This window comes from Castor canadensis, chromosome 6, assembly GCF_047511655.1.
Source record: "Castor canadensis chromosome 6, mCasCan1.hap1v2, whole genome shotgun sequence".
Lineage (NCBI taxonomy): Eukaryota > Metazoa > Chordata > Mammalia > Rodentia > Castoridae > Castor > Castor canadensis.
Genome location: NC_133391.1, coordinates 123,696,418 through 123,711,929, shown reverse-complemented (window position 1 = coordinate 123,711,929; position 15,512 = coordinate 123,696,418). Strand labels below are relative to the sequence as shown.

General features: G+C 35.8%; 1 protein-coding gene across 2 annotated transcripts in view; it reads right to left on the bottom strand.

Moving 5' to 3' along the window:
- The window catches only part of Trim23 (tripartite motif containing 23), a 28,877-nt gene extending 13,846 nt beyond the window's left edge, over positions 1-15,031 (bottom strand). Inside the window, exons 1-7 of one of the 2 annotated variants that reach the window (XM_074077399.1) lie at positions 14,843-15,031; positions 14,086-14,157; positions 9,998-10,160; positions 7,297-7,418; positions 4,270-4,548; positions 3,538-3,720; positions 2,619-2,834 (exon numbers count right to left, since the gene is read on the bottom strand). In XM_074077399.1, the coding sequence (XP_073933500.1) occupies positions 2,619-2,834; positions 3,538-3,720; positions 4,270-4,548; positions 7,297-7,418; positions 9,998-10,160; positions 14,086-14,157; positions 14,843-14,923 (1,116 nt within the window). In that variant the 5' untranslated portion in view covers positions 14,924-15,031. The remainder of the gene's footprint in view (positions 1-2,618; positions 2,835-3,537; positions 3,721-4,269; positions 4,549-7,296; positions 7,419-9,997; positions 10,161-14,085; positions 14,158-14,842) is intronic. The other variant, XM_020165931.2, reaches the window with a different exon arrangement.
- Between the last annotated feature and the right edge of the window lie 481 nt (positions 15,032-15,512).

Sequence of the window (15,512 nt, the reverse complement as noted above, 5' to 3'; positions counted from 1 at the left end):
AAATAAATACAACCACTATGGAAAACAGTATGGAGGCACCTCAAAAAACTGAAAATAGAACTAGGGATATACCCAAAGGAACGTAAGTCAGGTTACAACAAAGGCACTTGTACACCATGTTTATTGCAGCACTATTCACAATAGCTAAGCTATGGAAACAGCCAAGATGCCCCACTACTGATGAATGGATTAAGAAAATGTGGTATTTATATACAATGGAATTTTATTCAGCGACAAAGAAGAATGAAATTTTGTCGTTTGCAGGTAAATGGATGGAACTGGAGAATATCTTCTTAAATGAAGTTATGCAGATGCAGAGGTCAAAAATCACATGTTTTGTCTCACATGTGGAATATAGACCTAATACAAATACAGCAATACAATGAAAAACAGGTGATGCTAAGGAAGGTCACATATGAGGGGAGGAGGGTAAAAGAAGGAAATTAAGAAGGCAAATATGGTTGATGTACTCGCTACACAAGAATGAATATATAATTTTTAACTGGTTGAAACCACCATAATAAGAAAGGGACTAAGGTAGAAAGAACAAAAACAAGAGATAAATCAAATCGGGCTATAACGCATATAAACATGGAAGTGCTACAAGGAAACTCCCTGTGTAGCTATCTTAAATAACCAAAAATGTTTTCTTTCTTTCTTCTTTTCTTATACAAAATCAGAAAACAGGAGGGTGGAACAGGCCCTGCAGGAATGGGAGGTGAGGAAATTGTGGAGGATGAAAATGGTGAAATACATGTATATACATGTATATAAATGGAAAAATGATACCTATTGAAACTATTCCAGTAATGGGGGAAAGGGAAGTATGAAGGAGAATGGTTGAGGGGGTGAATTCAAGTAACATATATTTGATACATTGTAAGAACTTTTGTAAATGCCACAATGTACTCCCCACCTAGCACAGAAATAAAAAAATATTATTAAAAAAGACAATTTCATTCTGATTTTGCTGTGTGATCACCCATCATGAGTTGAATTTATATACAAAAAATTTAGAGCTACGAAGACAAACAACACATATCCAGATAGCATCTAGAACAAATATGCATACTGTGTCATTCAAGGTCACAAGAAAATACAAATCACCCAGTTATTTGAACTGAAAGAACTGTTAACTAGGTACAGTTATTAATTAGATAACTGAAAGAGTAGGTATCATGGAGGTAACAAGTGTAGTAAATAAGTACCACCCATAGAATTGGGGAAATAAAGGGAAGAAGTATTAAAACTTAGAGACTTGCAGGAAGGGCCCCAAGGTGCTGAAATTCAAACCTCTGAGAAACTCTGTCTCCTCACATGACGAGAGACAGTCAAAAGAACTCCAAGCAAAGGAGAACCCATAGGAGACTGCTTCCTGCCTTCCAACTTCCCTTTAGTGTCCCCTATTGACAGCACCTAAAGTGGTGCTTGCTGGCAATACAGACAGATAAGTAGTTTATACATTTCTAGCCCCAGCATCACAAAGCAGATGACAAGACAGGATGCCATACACATCAACTTAAAAATTTAATGTGGTAAGATTAAAACAATGAACAATTCAAGACTGATGTTATAATCAGATGTTTAAGAGAAAAATCTCTACAATGGTAAAAGGTTTAGCCTACCATAATTTGAAATCAACATAATTGATAGCAGTATGTCAGTAAAAATGAGATAAACTCAGCTTTTCAAGAAATTCCTAGGGTAATAATTGCCTTTGTATCTTCCACTTCTGAAAACAGATCCAAAACAGAATGACTGACATTTTTTTAGAATAACTTTGAATCTCATTTATTTAAAAGATAAATCTGTAAACTGTACAACAAATTGCTTATAATGCCTCAACCATCAAAAAACACAATTTTGTGACACTGAAGTTAAGAAACACTGAATTATAACAGAGATAGGTAGTATACATGCTAGAGAGTCACCCAAAAAAAGAGCAAAGAAGAATGAACTTCAAAGAAGAGCAAACACTTGAGTTGGACCTTGAAGAAGAAGGAAGATTTCAATTAGCAGAAAAAAGAGAGACAGGCATTCTAAGCAGAAAGAATAGCATGGAAAAGAAGAGCAAAGGGGATTGGCGTGATTGAGAAACAAGAAGTTAGAAGACTCCCAGAATCCAGTTTTATGATGGGAAGAACACATGATGGAGAGGACACATATGGTTGGTGGAGCACTGTGAAGTTAGAGACCATGTCCTCAGCATAATGTTAATACATGCAGCAGAACCCAAATATTCACTAAAATTAATAAAATACAGTATTTTTATCAATAATGTGTATCTCTGTATGGTCTGAGGCGAAGCCCAAGCAAAACGTTAACTCCCACCTCAACCAATAAAAGTGGGCATGGTGGCACATACTTGTCATCACCAGCTCCTTGGGAGGCATAGAAAGGAAGATCACCAGCCAGGCCAGTCTGGACAAAAATGTGAGATCCTATCTAAAAAATAACTAAAGCAAAGAAGACTGGGTGCATGGTTCAAGTGGTAGAGCACCTACCTAGCAAGTGCAAGGCCCTGATTTAAGACCAGTGCCATCCAAAAAAAAAAGTCTCTCTGACAATCATCTATTTAATCTTACAAGTATGGCTCTAACCACATTTAAAATATATACCTGCTGCAAAGTCTTTTCACAATGGAGACATGCTGTTGAAACCTGGGACAACAAAATAGTCATATCTTCTTGCTGCTGCCGAAGCCAAATCAGTTTTTCACGAACATGAGCATCAACAACACTTAGAGCCATTTCTTCTTGACGACACAGCGTTTCGTGTAGGTCAGAAAAATAAGCTCGGACACATGATCGGGCATTTTCTGCAGTACCTGGTACCTAAGGAAATAAGTTTTAACCAGGTACAACCTTAAAACGTTTCATATACAAAGTATCAAAAATTTTAATACATCATAGATCTCTCTGCTTCCCATCTTTTTGTTCTCCAGTTCACTTTCTACATTTAAAAGCAATCTTTCTTAATGCAAACCTGATTATGTCACTCCTGTGTCAGTCCTTCAATGGCTCATCACAACCCTTATCCTATATTCCAAACTCTTTAACATGGCTAACAAGATCCTATCTATGATTTGGCCTTTAACTCTCCTATCTTTCTTCTGTCAAGTCCCACTCAAAGCTCCAAACTTCTCCAAGGTTCTATAATATGTTCAATCTTCACTAGCAGCATTTTAGTGTTTTCTTCCCTTTCTGAGACAGCTCACTCACTAGCCTACTCTTCTCCCTCATTGAATGCCTTACAATTCTAGTTTAAATCTTACTTCTTCTAGACAGCCTTCCCTAACCTACATAAATTGTTACCCCTCTTACACACTGCCAAAGCATCCTGTATTTCCCCACTCACAACAATAACTATAAAACTTGAAACTGTCTGTGTTCCATGCTGGATTACAAGTTCTATGAAGATAGAAACATTTTAAAAAACTAATTTCCAGTTAATAGTGCATCACTGGCACATTAAATTACATAATACTTATTAGAAGGTGAGAATAAAAAAGGTTAAGAAGGGAAAAAAAATCCATACATGTTCTGTGTGAGCCATTCCAATTCCATCTTCCACTATTTGTTCTCCTCCTTCAATGTGCTGAACAATTCCAACTAATTTTCTGGAATAATCTGAGATTTCCTCAGTAAAGGTCCTTATGCAGTGAGCCATATCTAAGATTGATGCTCGGATCTGGTTAGCTTCTGGTTCCAATACTGAATGCTATAAAATGCAACACAGTTATAGAAAAGAATTTATAGTATTGACTAATGACATTAAAACTACTTAAGTCCTCTTTTTAATACAAAAGAATATCAGTCACAAGTGGATCACATTTCAAAAAATACAATATAAGAAGGTAAAAAATTACTACTTCACTTTCACTCCTTTATAAGAACTATACTGCAAAGAAATAATTTAAAATTTGGAAGTCCACTTATCAGTAGTGAACAGACCAAGAAACTAGCTCTAAAATTGTATCATAAATCATAGTTCATCAATAGACATTAAGTATTATCAAAACAATACAATGCATTATGAAAACATGCCTATGAAGATCAGAATTTTTGTTTCCTGCTGAAAGGAATCATGAGGACTCTCTTAATTTTTTTATGACATACAGAAATTAAATTTCTCATTTCTTTCCATGCTACCAAGCCCAATCCTTTTATTCTTCTTTAATCCTTCTCTTAGCTTAAAGAACCAGGTCAGTGAAAGCAAATGGTAGACTGGAAAAAAAGCTAGAGTCATCCAATTTAATTAAATTCATACCTTGTGACCTTGGTGTTTTCCATATTCTTTGCAGACACAGCACATGAGTGGGCTAGTTTGACAACCTTCTTCCAAGCAAACAAACTCAATGGCATGAACTTGGTGCTGAGAGCACATGGTTTTCTCATGAGGTTTATCAGCTAGAGGGACTCGCCTGTGCTTTGCTAATGTCTTCGTAGAATGAGTAACTTGAGAACACTCTGAACACAAGTGAGTTGCACACACAGTGCAATACACAGATGCAACGTGAGCTTCATCTTCATCACAACGAATGATGCTCTGATAAAAAAAATTAATGCCTTTAAACTGAGCCCACTCATTATATATAACGAGACAAACAGTAAAATATAAAATCCCATTGTCTTTTATTTTTACCAGCCTTCATACATGATGTTAAAAGGGAAAACTCCTTAATTCAATTATGCCAAGTAGAGTTCATTTGTGCAAACAAAAACAAAGCAAAGCAAAGTAAAGCAAAATGATTCACAAACTGGGAAGTGACCAGAAGAAGCTCTGAGAACTTTCATTCACTTTGTGATCAAGAGCATGTATAGAAAAATAGAAGTGAGGCATAGGCAATAACTTAATTGGCTAAAGCTTAGTCAATCAACCAGTCAATTGGTTCAAGCTTAATTTGCTAACTGGCCATGGAGCCTCCTTTAACCAAGCAAAGTTTAGTTTCTGTGATTAACTAAGCTGATTAAATTCTGCATTATATGATCTGTTGGATCCATACTGGTGCCCAGTCCAAATCCATACCCTCCTACAATTTTTTTAATAGTAAAGATATAGTGGTAATTAAGTAAAAAGGTCATTTGCTACTCATCTAAAATGAGCATTCAATCTTCAGATAAGTGAGAAGCTAGCTTCAAGACTGATTACCAATACACATTATGAACTTGGGACCCAAAATTAAACTATTCTCCTGAATACAGTGTGTGTCTGCACCTCTCTGTGTCTCTCTCCCTCCCTCCCTGTCCCTCCTTCCTCTCCCCTCGCTCTCTTTTTGCGCTATTGGGACTAGAAGCCTGGGCCTCTTGCATGCCACTGAGCCTTCCAACCCTCTCATGGACTCACAGACAATGCAAAGATCTCTTCCATCAAATTTACACAAGAAATTGAATCATATAGAGGTTAGAAGTCTTTTTTCTGCTTTAATTATTTGTCAGAATGAGGGAATCAGCACAATGCTATTCAAATAATCTGAAACTATGAGGCAGAATTAGCTGTGAAGTTAATGAAAACACAGATGTCCAGATTGAACCTGGAAAATTCTTCCCTCAATCAATTGTGAGGAGTTCTAGACTTCTGTATTTTTTTCTAAACATACACAAGTATTTTCTAATAACTTCATAGGCAAGTCTGATTAAAAAAAACCCCACACATTCAAGTAAATAAAAAAATAAAACCTACATTACATGTAAGCTTCTAAATATTTGTAATTCTCATGAAGTACTAAAAACCACTTCTTTTGTTTGTTTACAATGTTGAGGACCAAACCCAGAGCCTTGAGTACGCTAAGCAAGCACTCTACCACGGACCTATATTCTAAGACTTTATAAAATATATTTTGAGTGGGTAAAAAATAACATGTTAGATAATCAAGAATGCTTTGAAAACTTTTATGGAGTATCAAAAAGCCACAATTAAAGGAGAAAGATGTAGTATATTTTTCCAAAAATAAAAATTAGAAAATACATTCATGGTTTCATTCACTATCACATTAAACAAAAAATGAACCCAAATTTGGATCCAAAGATTGAAACAGTTTTGTTTTGCAATTATGACAAATGTGTCTACTTACCATGAAATATTCATGTCCAATATTTTCTAGACTTGACAAATAATTTACAGGGGCAACATTACATAGTATTATAATGTCTTTTGAAATAAAAGATATAGCATGTGAAAGAAATGAAAAGATTTTAGAAGACAGTAGCTTTAAATTTATTTCACTGATTCACTTTAATATAAAAAAAATCACATCATAAAAGGGAAGTTGAAATCAAGCTAATGGTTTTTTCCTTGATATGAACAATGTGGTTAAAGTATGCAGATAATTTTTTTTTTTTGGAATGTTACAGTGGGTTGAGCTTACAGCCTCCTTGCTAGGCAGGCACTCTACCACTTGAGCCATTCCTCCAGCCTTTTTTGCCTCCTAAGTAGATAGAATTATAGGCTTGAGCCACCCACAACCAGATGCAGAAAAGACTTGAAGTACTAAACATGTATTTTAATATTGTTAATGGATTTATTTCCCAGTATTTACCAGACTTCTGCATGTCTGCATACACAGAGAACATCTATATCTAATTTAGCATTTTTTTTGAAGATACTTAATAGAATCATATAATTCTCTCAGAAGCTATTGCTATCTTTAAGATACTATGTCTCTACATTAAATGACCTGTCATGGAGTTTCTCTCTTTTGTTGTACTTTACTGTTGATCAATTTACTTTTCTGTCCTCTGTTGTAATATAGCTTACAGAGATCTTTGTTACTCTTCCATAATCTTCTAACTCCTTTTCACTTTATCTTTAGAAAGAATTGAACTATGATAAGGAGAAGAGTTTACACATAAAACATGGTTTAGGCATAGCATCTTTTAAAAATTCAGGTTTTAGTTTTACTTTTTCTTTTTTGGTGGTACTTGAGTCTGAACTCATGTCTTCACCCATGTTAAGCAGGTGCTCCACCACTTGAACCACTCTGCCAGCCCTGTTTTGTGTTGGGTATTTTTGAGATAGAGTCTCTTGAACTATTTTCCAGGCTGGCCAAGAACCATGATCCTCCTGATCTCTGCATCCTAAGTAGCTAGGATTACAGGTGTCAGCCACTGGCACCTGACTCAGTTTTACTTTTATTTATAGGAACAAGTGTTGCCTTAACAACTAAAATGTAGCAAAAAGTTGTGTTTCTAGAAAGCTATCTAAGGTAAATGAAGTGATATTGTGATAATGGCAAATGTTTTAAAATAAAGGAAAAATGCATCTTATAATAAATATTTCACCAAGTTCAATCAATACCTCTCCAGATATCCCAAAGGCTTCTTCTGCAGCTCCATACTGACCAATATGTCCATTTTGCAGTCGTTCTAAAAGCTCCAGTAGAGCAAAATTTTTTTTCAGTCCCCAGACACCTGAATCTCCTAGGATAATATAAAAAATACTAAATGAAACAAAATGGAAAGTTAGTATTATTCCATACTTCAATAGTCACATAGTTCAGCCATTCACAATGTCTAAATTTTTAAAAATTCAAATCTTTCCCATTTTTTTAATGTCAGAACAACTGCTTTTAGTGTTCTCTACAGAAAATAAAAGAAGTCCTCAGCATTCCAAGTAGAAACATACTTTAATACTCTATTTTTCTGTCATTTAACTTTACCAATCCTATTTTATCGTGTTTATTATATATTGTAAAACAGGTGCTTTCAAATATTTTTCTAGCAATCTACAATAAGAAATACATTTTACATCACAACCCAGAACATGCACAACTAAAACAAAAGTTCCACACACTAATGTTTGCTTTTACAACAGTGTGCAACACGCTGGTATTTTTTTTTACTCAGTTTCTTTTTTAAAATGCTATAGGGACTGGGGTTATAGCTCAGTGGTAGAGTACATGCCTAGCGGATGCAAGGATCTGGACTCAATCCACAGAAACGGAAGACAATAAATCCCTTTTAGATAAGACTCTACGCACATCTGAATAGGACCAATGTTTCTTTTACCCAAAACTGAACATATGAGGTCAGATGAAACAGCATATGTGCATGCTGTCTCTCTCACTCTCATAAACACACACTGTTCCTGAGCCTATGAATAAGCCAGATGTTTCGCAGTCAAAAGTACTACTTGTCCATCATGAGCTTCTGTAACAACAAATACCATCTGACATTGCTGCCACATACTTATTGTTGACGGAATAAATATGTAAATGGATAATGGAGCCACTGCCTGCAGGGCTCCTCTCCCTTGGCGCCTCTTAAAAAAATAGGCTAACTATATTGTCTTCTCAGACTTCTGTTTCCTCCTTTCCAAATACCATTATACAACCAAGTCAAGTATTTCTCCCTAAGCCTTGCTGCCTCCTCACAAGGCTTTCTTCTCAATTTTTAAAAATTTTCCTATGTAGTCTAAGGTACTGCCTAATACATCACTTAATATTCTCTGTGAAGTCAATTTTATACTCTCGATGGCTTAAAATAACAAAGATTTATTTTTTGCTCATGGAGTATCTCAGGATTTGGGGAAGACAAGAAATACTCTGTTTGTTACCCATTGCCCATTGTTGAGGGACACAAGCCATCAAGCTTCCAACCATCTCACTCTATCATTTCTCTGTCACCTCACTCTATCATTTCTCTGTCACCTCACTCTATCATTTCTTGACTTACACTAAGTTAAAGTGTTCTATAATGATGTTATCACTGTCCTACATTAGATGTCTGGCAAATAGACATACTACTTATGCGTATCAAAGACAACCAAAACCTTAAAAAAACATTTAGAATCATGTTTGCTAGCATTTTAAAGCTTTCTAGCCTAAAAATATGATATTCTTTTCTCCTTTTTTAGGTGGATAAATTATTTTAAATGTGTTCCATTTGACAGATAGTATTATTATATGAAAATAATTTTAAACAGTGCAACTGACCTGGAAAAAATGGCAGTCAAACTCTTTATTTTGGAAAAATTCCTTCATCAACAGAAATAAACTTATAGAATGTATGTGCTTGTAAACAATTGTTCAAATGTTATTATTTCCAAATCTAGTATGCAAAGTAATAATCTATTTAGAAACATACAAAGCAATATCTTAAAAGTATGTAAGAAACTAGCCGGTCACAGTGGTGGCTCATGCCTATAATCTTAGCAACTCAGAAGACAGAGATCAGGAGGATCACAGTTTAAGTCCAGACTGGTTAAAAAAAAAGTTTGTGAGGTACTATTTTACCAATAAAAAAGCTGGGTGTGGTGATGTGTACCTGTCATCTCAAAAAGGAGGAAAGTGGAAATATGAGGATCACAATCCAGGTTGGCCTGGGCATAAAAGCAAGACATTATCTCAAAAATAACCAAAGTAAAAGGGCTGGGAATGTGGCTCAAGTGGTAAAGTGCCTGCCTAGCAAGTACAGGCCCTGAGTTCAAACCCCAGTACCACCAAAAAAAATACATATATATACACACATACATACATACATACACACACATATATATGAAGATAAAAAAATCCATGACCTCTAAACTCATTTTAATAGAAAATAAGAAGCACTTATCAAAAATTACAAACATCTTTGTCTCTGATACTAGTAAACAAAAATATGCTAAGACTCAAATGACTTATCTGTATTTTCATTACTGTCTCATTCATTTGTAAAAATAGTTCATTGGATTAATGCCCTAAGGCACATGGTTTAATATGTGACAAATAGGGTACACACATTTCTTTGGATAAGGGTAGCATACACTTGTGGGTGTCTTAAAGCTCTTCACATACAAGTATTGAACATAAACATCTCAAATGATAAAATAAGATTTGTAATTTAAGAGTAGGCTAGTTTACATTCATAAGACTAATGACCTTAATAGAAAGTCATATTTTTTGAAACTCTTTGGAACTGTACAATTTAAAAAATCAAGTGTAAAGAAATTGTTCTCTACGACATTTGTGTTACATGGATAATTTGCAATCTTAAATCCATACAAATAATTTTCCTACCTAGGTCTGTAACTTGTCGGTCAAATGGGCAACGTATTGCTCTTCCATGAAGAGGTAGTCGAGTAAGACAGTCATGACAGACTGTGTGGCCACAAAGCAGAAGGCGAGGAACTTTGTCTCCTTGCAAAGAAAAGACATCTTCACAAACTCCACACTCCAGAACCTAATATTTGAAATGGAAACATGTGTTCTTTAAACAATTTTAAAGGCATATGTATTTTAGGTTTAAAAAAGAACTGCCCAAATACACTGAATCAACCTTGTTGTTTTGTTCCTCCATGGGAAAAAAAATTGTCTAGGTTATAAAACCTAAGTCACTTTTTTAGTCATACCATCTGACAGATCTTGGGAAAATTATATGATATTGAAGTTTCCTTGAAATAGTAAGTGTTAGGGACCAAGATAATGTTGTAAACTAACATCATGTTTATCTTTTGAAAACTGTATCTGTAACAATACATACTTCTACTGAAAGCAATTTCACTGCAACTACCTCACCCCAATAAACCATCATTAATTTTAACAAAAATAATTTAAAATGTGTGCTGGGATGACAATTACTTTTCTAAATGTCAGAGAACTTATAAGAAAAGACTACAAGTAATTTTTAAGTATTTTTGGCATCTGTTTACATCAAATAATGTAAAGACCAAAAGGCTGAGACTTAAATTCTATCTACTATTCTTTATTAACAAGTAAAGCCCTGAGGAAATATTTTGTCTACTGAGTTCCTATTAAAGGTATATGAGTTGCCCAAAACCACACAGTCAAAAGAAAGGGGACATACTCAGATTCTCAGGCCCATGAGTTTATGTTTTAAAAATAGTCAACAAACTCCATTTAAAATATTGAAGCACTTTCAGTACTTATATGCCTAAGTATATATGTAGTGTTTCACGATTTCAATTAATTTTTTAAAAACACCCACAATGAACTACTCTATTATATGGCAAACTTCTGTGTCTGCCATTCAAGACCTGCTACAATCTGGTCCATATCTTACTGCTTCATTGCCATAGCCTTGAAAAGCCTATGCTTCAAATGTATCAAATAGCTTGTTAATCCCCAGAACACCACAAAAGTTTCTTGATTGTCTTTAAACTAATGCTGAAGAAATAGCTAAGCAAACATTTTCCTACTGAACTTTTTTTTTGTCACTTTATTAAAACACCAGTTTCTAAGTAAATTTTATCTCTTGTTTTACCCACAGCTCAGTCTAATTGAATGACTGCTCTATCCTCTAGGCCTCCATGTCTTCTAGAAGCGTGTCTGCTATAGCACCCAAACACTTCAATACCTTCACTGGCTTTCCAGTCTGTCTTTACTGTTAGAGTAGCCCACAACAGGGTGGGCTCCAAATACCAAGCACCTATGTGCTTATGTAAATGAAGCCCAAACAAAATAAAATTTTAAACAACTCAGCCCAGAACCATCAAACACACAACACAAAGCAAAAAATAGAAAACACAGGGTGGAATTCACACTAGATCCATTATATTTTAACCTTAATTCTGCAATTAATTTGGACTTAGTAATTAAGATGTAAACATCTTTCATTATTAAAAAAAAAGTGATAATCCAAAATTGCCTTGCATCCTGATATGTGTCAAAAGAAACTTAAATGTAAGAGTTCACAGAAAAGGAAAAACTTTAAATATATGAAAAGTTCAACCTACCTCTTTAGAGATATTTTTTGTTTTTTTCAAAAAGGTTGGTAACATTTTGTATTACTGAAAGTATAGGAAAAGTAATCTCATACATTGCTGATTACTGTGATATATTTATTGAGTGATAACCGCCTTGATGGAAGCAACTTGGTAATACTTATCAAAAATTTAAATAACTCAATAATTCTAGTTGCAGGAATTCATCCTACAAATATATCAAACATGCTGGGCACCGGTGGATCACACCTGTAATCCTAGCTACTCAGGAGGATCGTGGTTCAAAGCCAGCCTGGGCAAATAGTTCCGTGAGACCCTATCTCAAAAACCCTTCACAAAAACAGAGCTGGTGGAGTGGCTCAAAGTGAAGGCCTTGAGTTCACGCTCTAGTACCACCAAAAAAAAAAAAAAAAAAAAGTGACAAGATCTATATGTTACTCCTTACAACACCACTTGGATCATCAAAAAATTGAAAACAAGGGCTGGGGCATGTCTCAAGCGGTAGAGCACCTGCCCAACAAGCACAAGGCCCTCCTAAGTTCAAATCCCAACATCACCAAAAAAAAATTGAAAACAAATATACATCAATACCAAACTGAAAATAAATTGTAGCACCTCCATATGATATAAAAGTATCCAGGGAGCTGGAGGAGTGGCTCAAGCAATAAGAGGGCCTGCCTGGAAAGCATGAGACCCAAGTTCAAACTCCAGTACCACAAAAAAAAAAAAAAAAAAAAAAAAAAAACCTATTCAGACTAGTAAGAAAAACTTAGAGGTTTCTTTTATGTACACATACACAATGATTTCAAATAAATAAAGCAAAGTGAAAAATGATAAATAGGATATATTCATTTTTGAGTAAAGGTGGGGAAAAAGAGAAAAGTATTTTTACATAAGCAGGTATTTTCATAGAAGGATACATAGGAAACCAACTAACATTACAACACTGGTTTCCCCTAAGAAAGGGAAACCACTGAGGAAAAGCTCCACATAAATTGTATTATATACATATACACACATTTCAATTTAGCCTGTATTTCTAAAAAAGAAAAGTTTCACTGTGCTAAATTCAGTTAAACACAGGAGAGATGTTCACAAAGGAATTAGGTATTATAAAATAAATGCAACATTTTTATACATGTTCTCAATACTGTGCTATTATAATAAACTTAATTATGACAAGAAACTTAAATAATTTAAAATCGTGCTGAGTTCATTCATATCTTACTTCTGAATTTTTTTTAAAAAACCACTAGTAAAATTCTAGGGATCCAAAAATTATGCATGTGTCAGCTTGGCAAATAATAGGCCAAGAAAGTCTTCCCTCAGTATCTATGAATGGGAACTGATAATAGCATAAGAAATTCAGCCTTAGCTAGGAACAAAAAATTTTAAACCACTTAAATTTAATTTCATAGTTGTCCAAAAGAGCTTTAAGCTTATTGTATGTAAATCAAAATTTAATAAACCAGGCTATTCATTTAAAGGACTAAGAAAGCCCACTAAGCAAAAAATTTTTTCTGTAATTCATTTTTAATCTTTTTTTTTTTGGGGGGGGACTTGGGTTTGAACTTAGGGCTTCATGCTTGCAAAGCAGGTGCTCTACCACTTGAGCCACATCTCCAGGTCTCATTTTTAAATGTTATTTCACAATATCAGATTTTTGTCTTTCTTTTCCCTAGTTATAAAAAAGGCCTATTATCATCAACCTATTCATTTAAAAGGAGGCCAGTTTACACATTATTAGCATGATTTATTTTGACCTTCACCTTTCAATGAACACATCTTGCTTTTTCAAAAAAGACTCTTACTGCATGGTTCAGGAAAATTTACATGTTAAGATGAATATGAACGGTGTGCTTCTAAGATATCAAATTCTTGCTGTAACAAACTGGAGTTACACCAGGCTTTGGTACACTTTTGAGATTATAAAGCAAACAGGGTAACCAAAGTGGAAATAGCAATGATACCCAGTCCAATTATGGAATAAAACTTGAGTTCACAATATAATCTTCAGGTATCTACTTAACAAAAGCACAATTCAAAAAAAAAAACAAAGTCTCAACCATACAAGATGCCTAATAATTAAATATTCTGTGTACCATCAAAATAATTTCAATATACAAAGGTCAAGTGAACCACCACCACCAATACTGACTGATACTAAGAGGTAGGCATAAATAAATAATTTGCTGTCACATACAACCAAACTTAGGTGAAAATTTCTAGGTGCCTATTCAAGATGGTAAAAGGACTTCAGATATTATCTGGTTTCAGGGGTTCTCAATCCTGGTTGCACACTAATACCTCTTTTGGATATTTAAAAAATACTCTGCTGCCAACATAACCAAAATTACAAGAGTGCATTGAAGAGCTTTTAGGAGTACTCAGTTATCCCAACATGTAGCCAGGAATGAGAATTACCAATCTCTTAGTTCCCAGATGATCCTGGACAGTACCCTCTGAACCACTGAGATCAGTTAGCAGTTTCAGAACCTGTCAGTATTACAATGAAAGAGAAGAATCAGTTCCACTTAGTTCGATTGACTTTTTAGGAAGTGCATTTATTTACACATGATAGAATGTCAAACTTCAAGCATAGAATAATGCATGCATCACAGTATTAATGGCCAGTGATGATGCAGCTGGAGACTTCTCAAAAGTTTTGAGACTAAGAGGAGCGGGGTAGTTAAAAAATAATAGCTGTCTGATTATACTAGTGCAATCGTGAAAAACAGACTTTAGTAAACCTCGGGCTTTTGCCACAGACTGTGTTAACTTAAATCTGGGTTTCTTCCCACGAAAAACTCGAATTCACATCACCTCCTAAGTAGACACTGACGAGCAGAAACACCTAACGTACCTGCCGATGATAATGGCTCAGCTTAATAAAAATAAGGTCATTAATGCCCGTTGAGCTTTTCTAAAAGCAGAGGACCTGGGGAAAGACCTGTACAGGCCCGCAAATGCCCCCGCTGCAGATGCCGACACATGGCAAAGCAGACCAGGCAACTTCAACCCCGCGGGGACAAGGACCGCGGGGGGACAAGGACTTGCAAAGCCCACGGAGTCTCAGAAGTCGCGCATCCCGCCCAGCCCAGCCTGGGCCGCAGCAACACAACACGAGCGGAGAACCGAAGGGAGGCCGATGGTGGAGCACAGAGCACGCAAGGTTCCTCACCTTCACCACAGCCGTCCCCCGGCTCCCTTGCCGGCCACTGTCTAGACCCGCTCCGGGTTTGTTTACAACCAGGGTAGCCATCCTGGAATGTGCAGCGCCGCAGGTGCACCCTTCAGAGCCCTCAACTGAGAGGCGGGGTTGAGCCACCCAGAGGCCTCCGCGCACACCACAAGTGCGCAGGCTCAGTAGAGGCGAGAGCTGCCCCCCGCCCTCTCCCCAACCCAGCGTCAGTCATTGGCCCTGTTAGTGATGGAACACTTTGCGCATGCGCACTGTTTCCTATCACGCAGTCTGCATTTGATAGATGCAACTAAAAAAATCAAAGGGGAAAGGAATAGAACAGAATTAAAAGTTGAGGTTTAAAATGCTGCTTCTGCAGTGATTTCTCTTCCCCAATTTGCAATCCAGCGGAATGAGAATGGGGTGATCATGTCTCTGCACGCAATGCAATTTTTGCATAAACTACAAATCCCAGCATGCCACTCCACCTTCTTTTCTTTTCCCACACTCCCATATTGTTGGGAAACCATGTACTGTTAAACAATAGTGGTTTGATTACAGATGGAAACCAGATGTTTTATAGATAGTTTTCTAAAAGAGAAGGCCTGGTCTTGGTGAAAATAAGCCACTGGGGCCGTAATGGACATAGCAAAAAGCATTTAAGGTACAA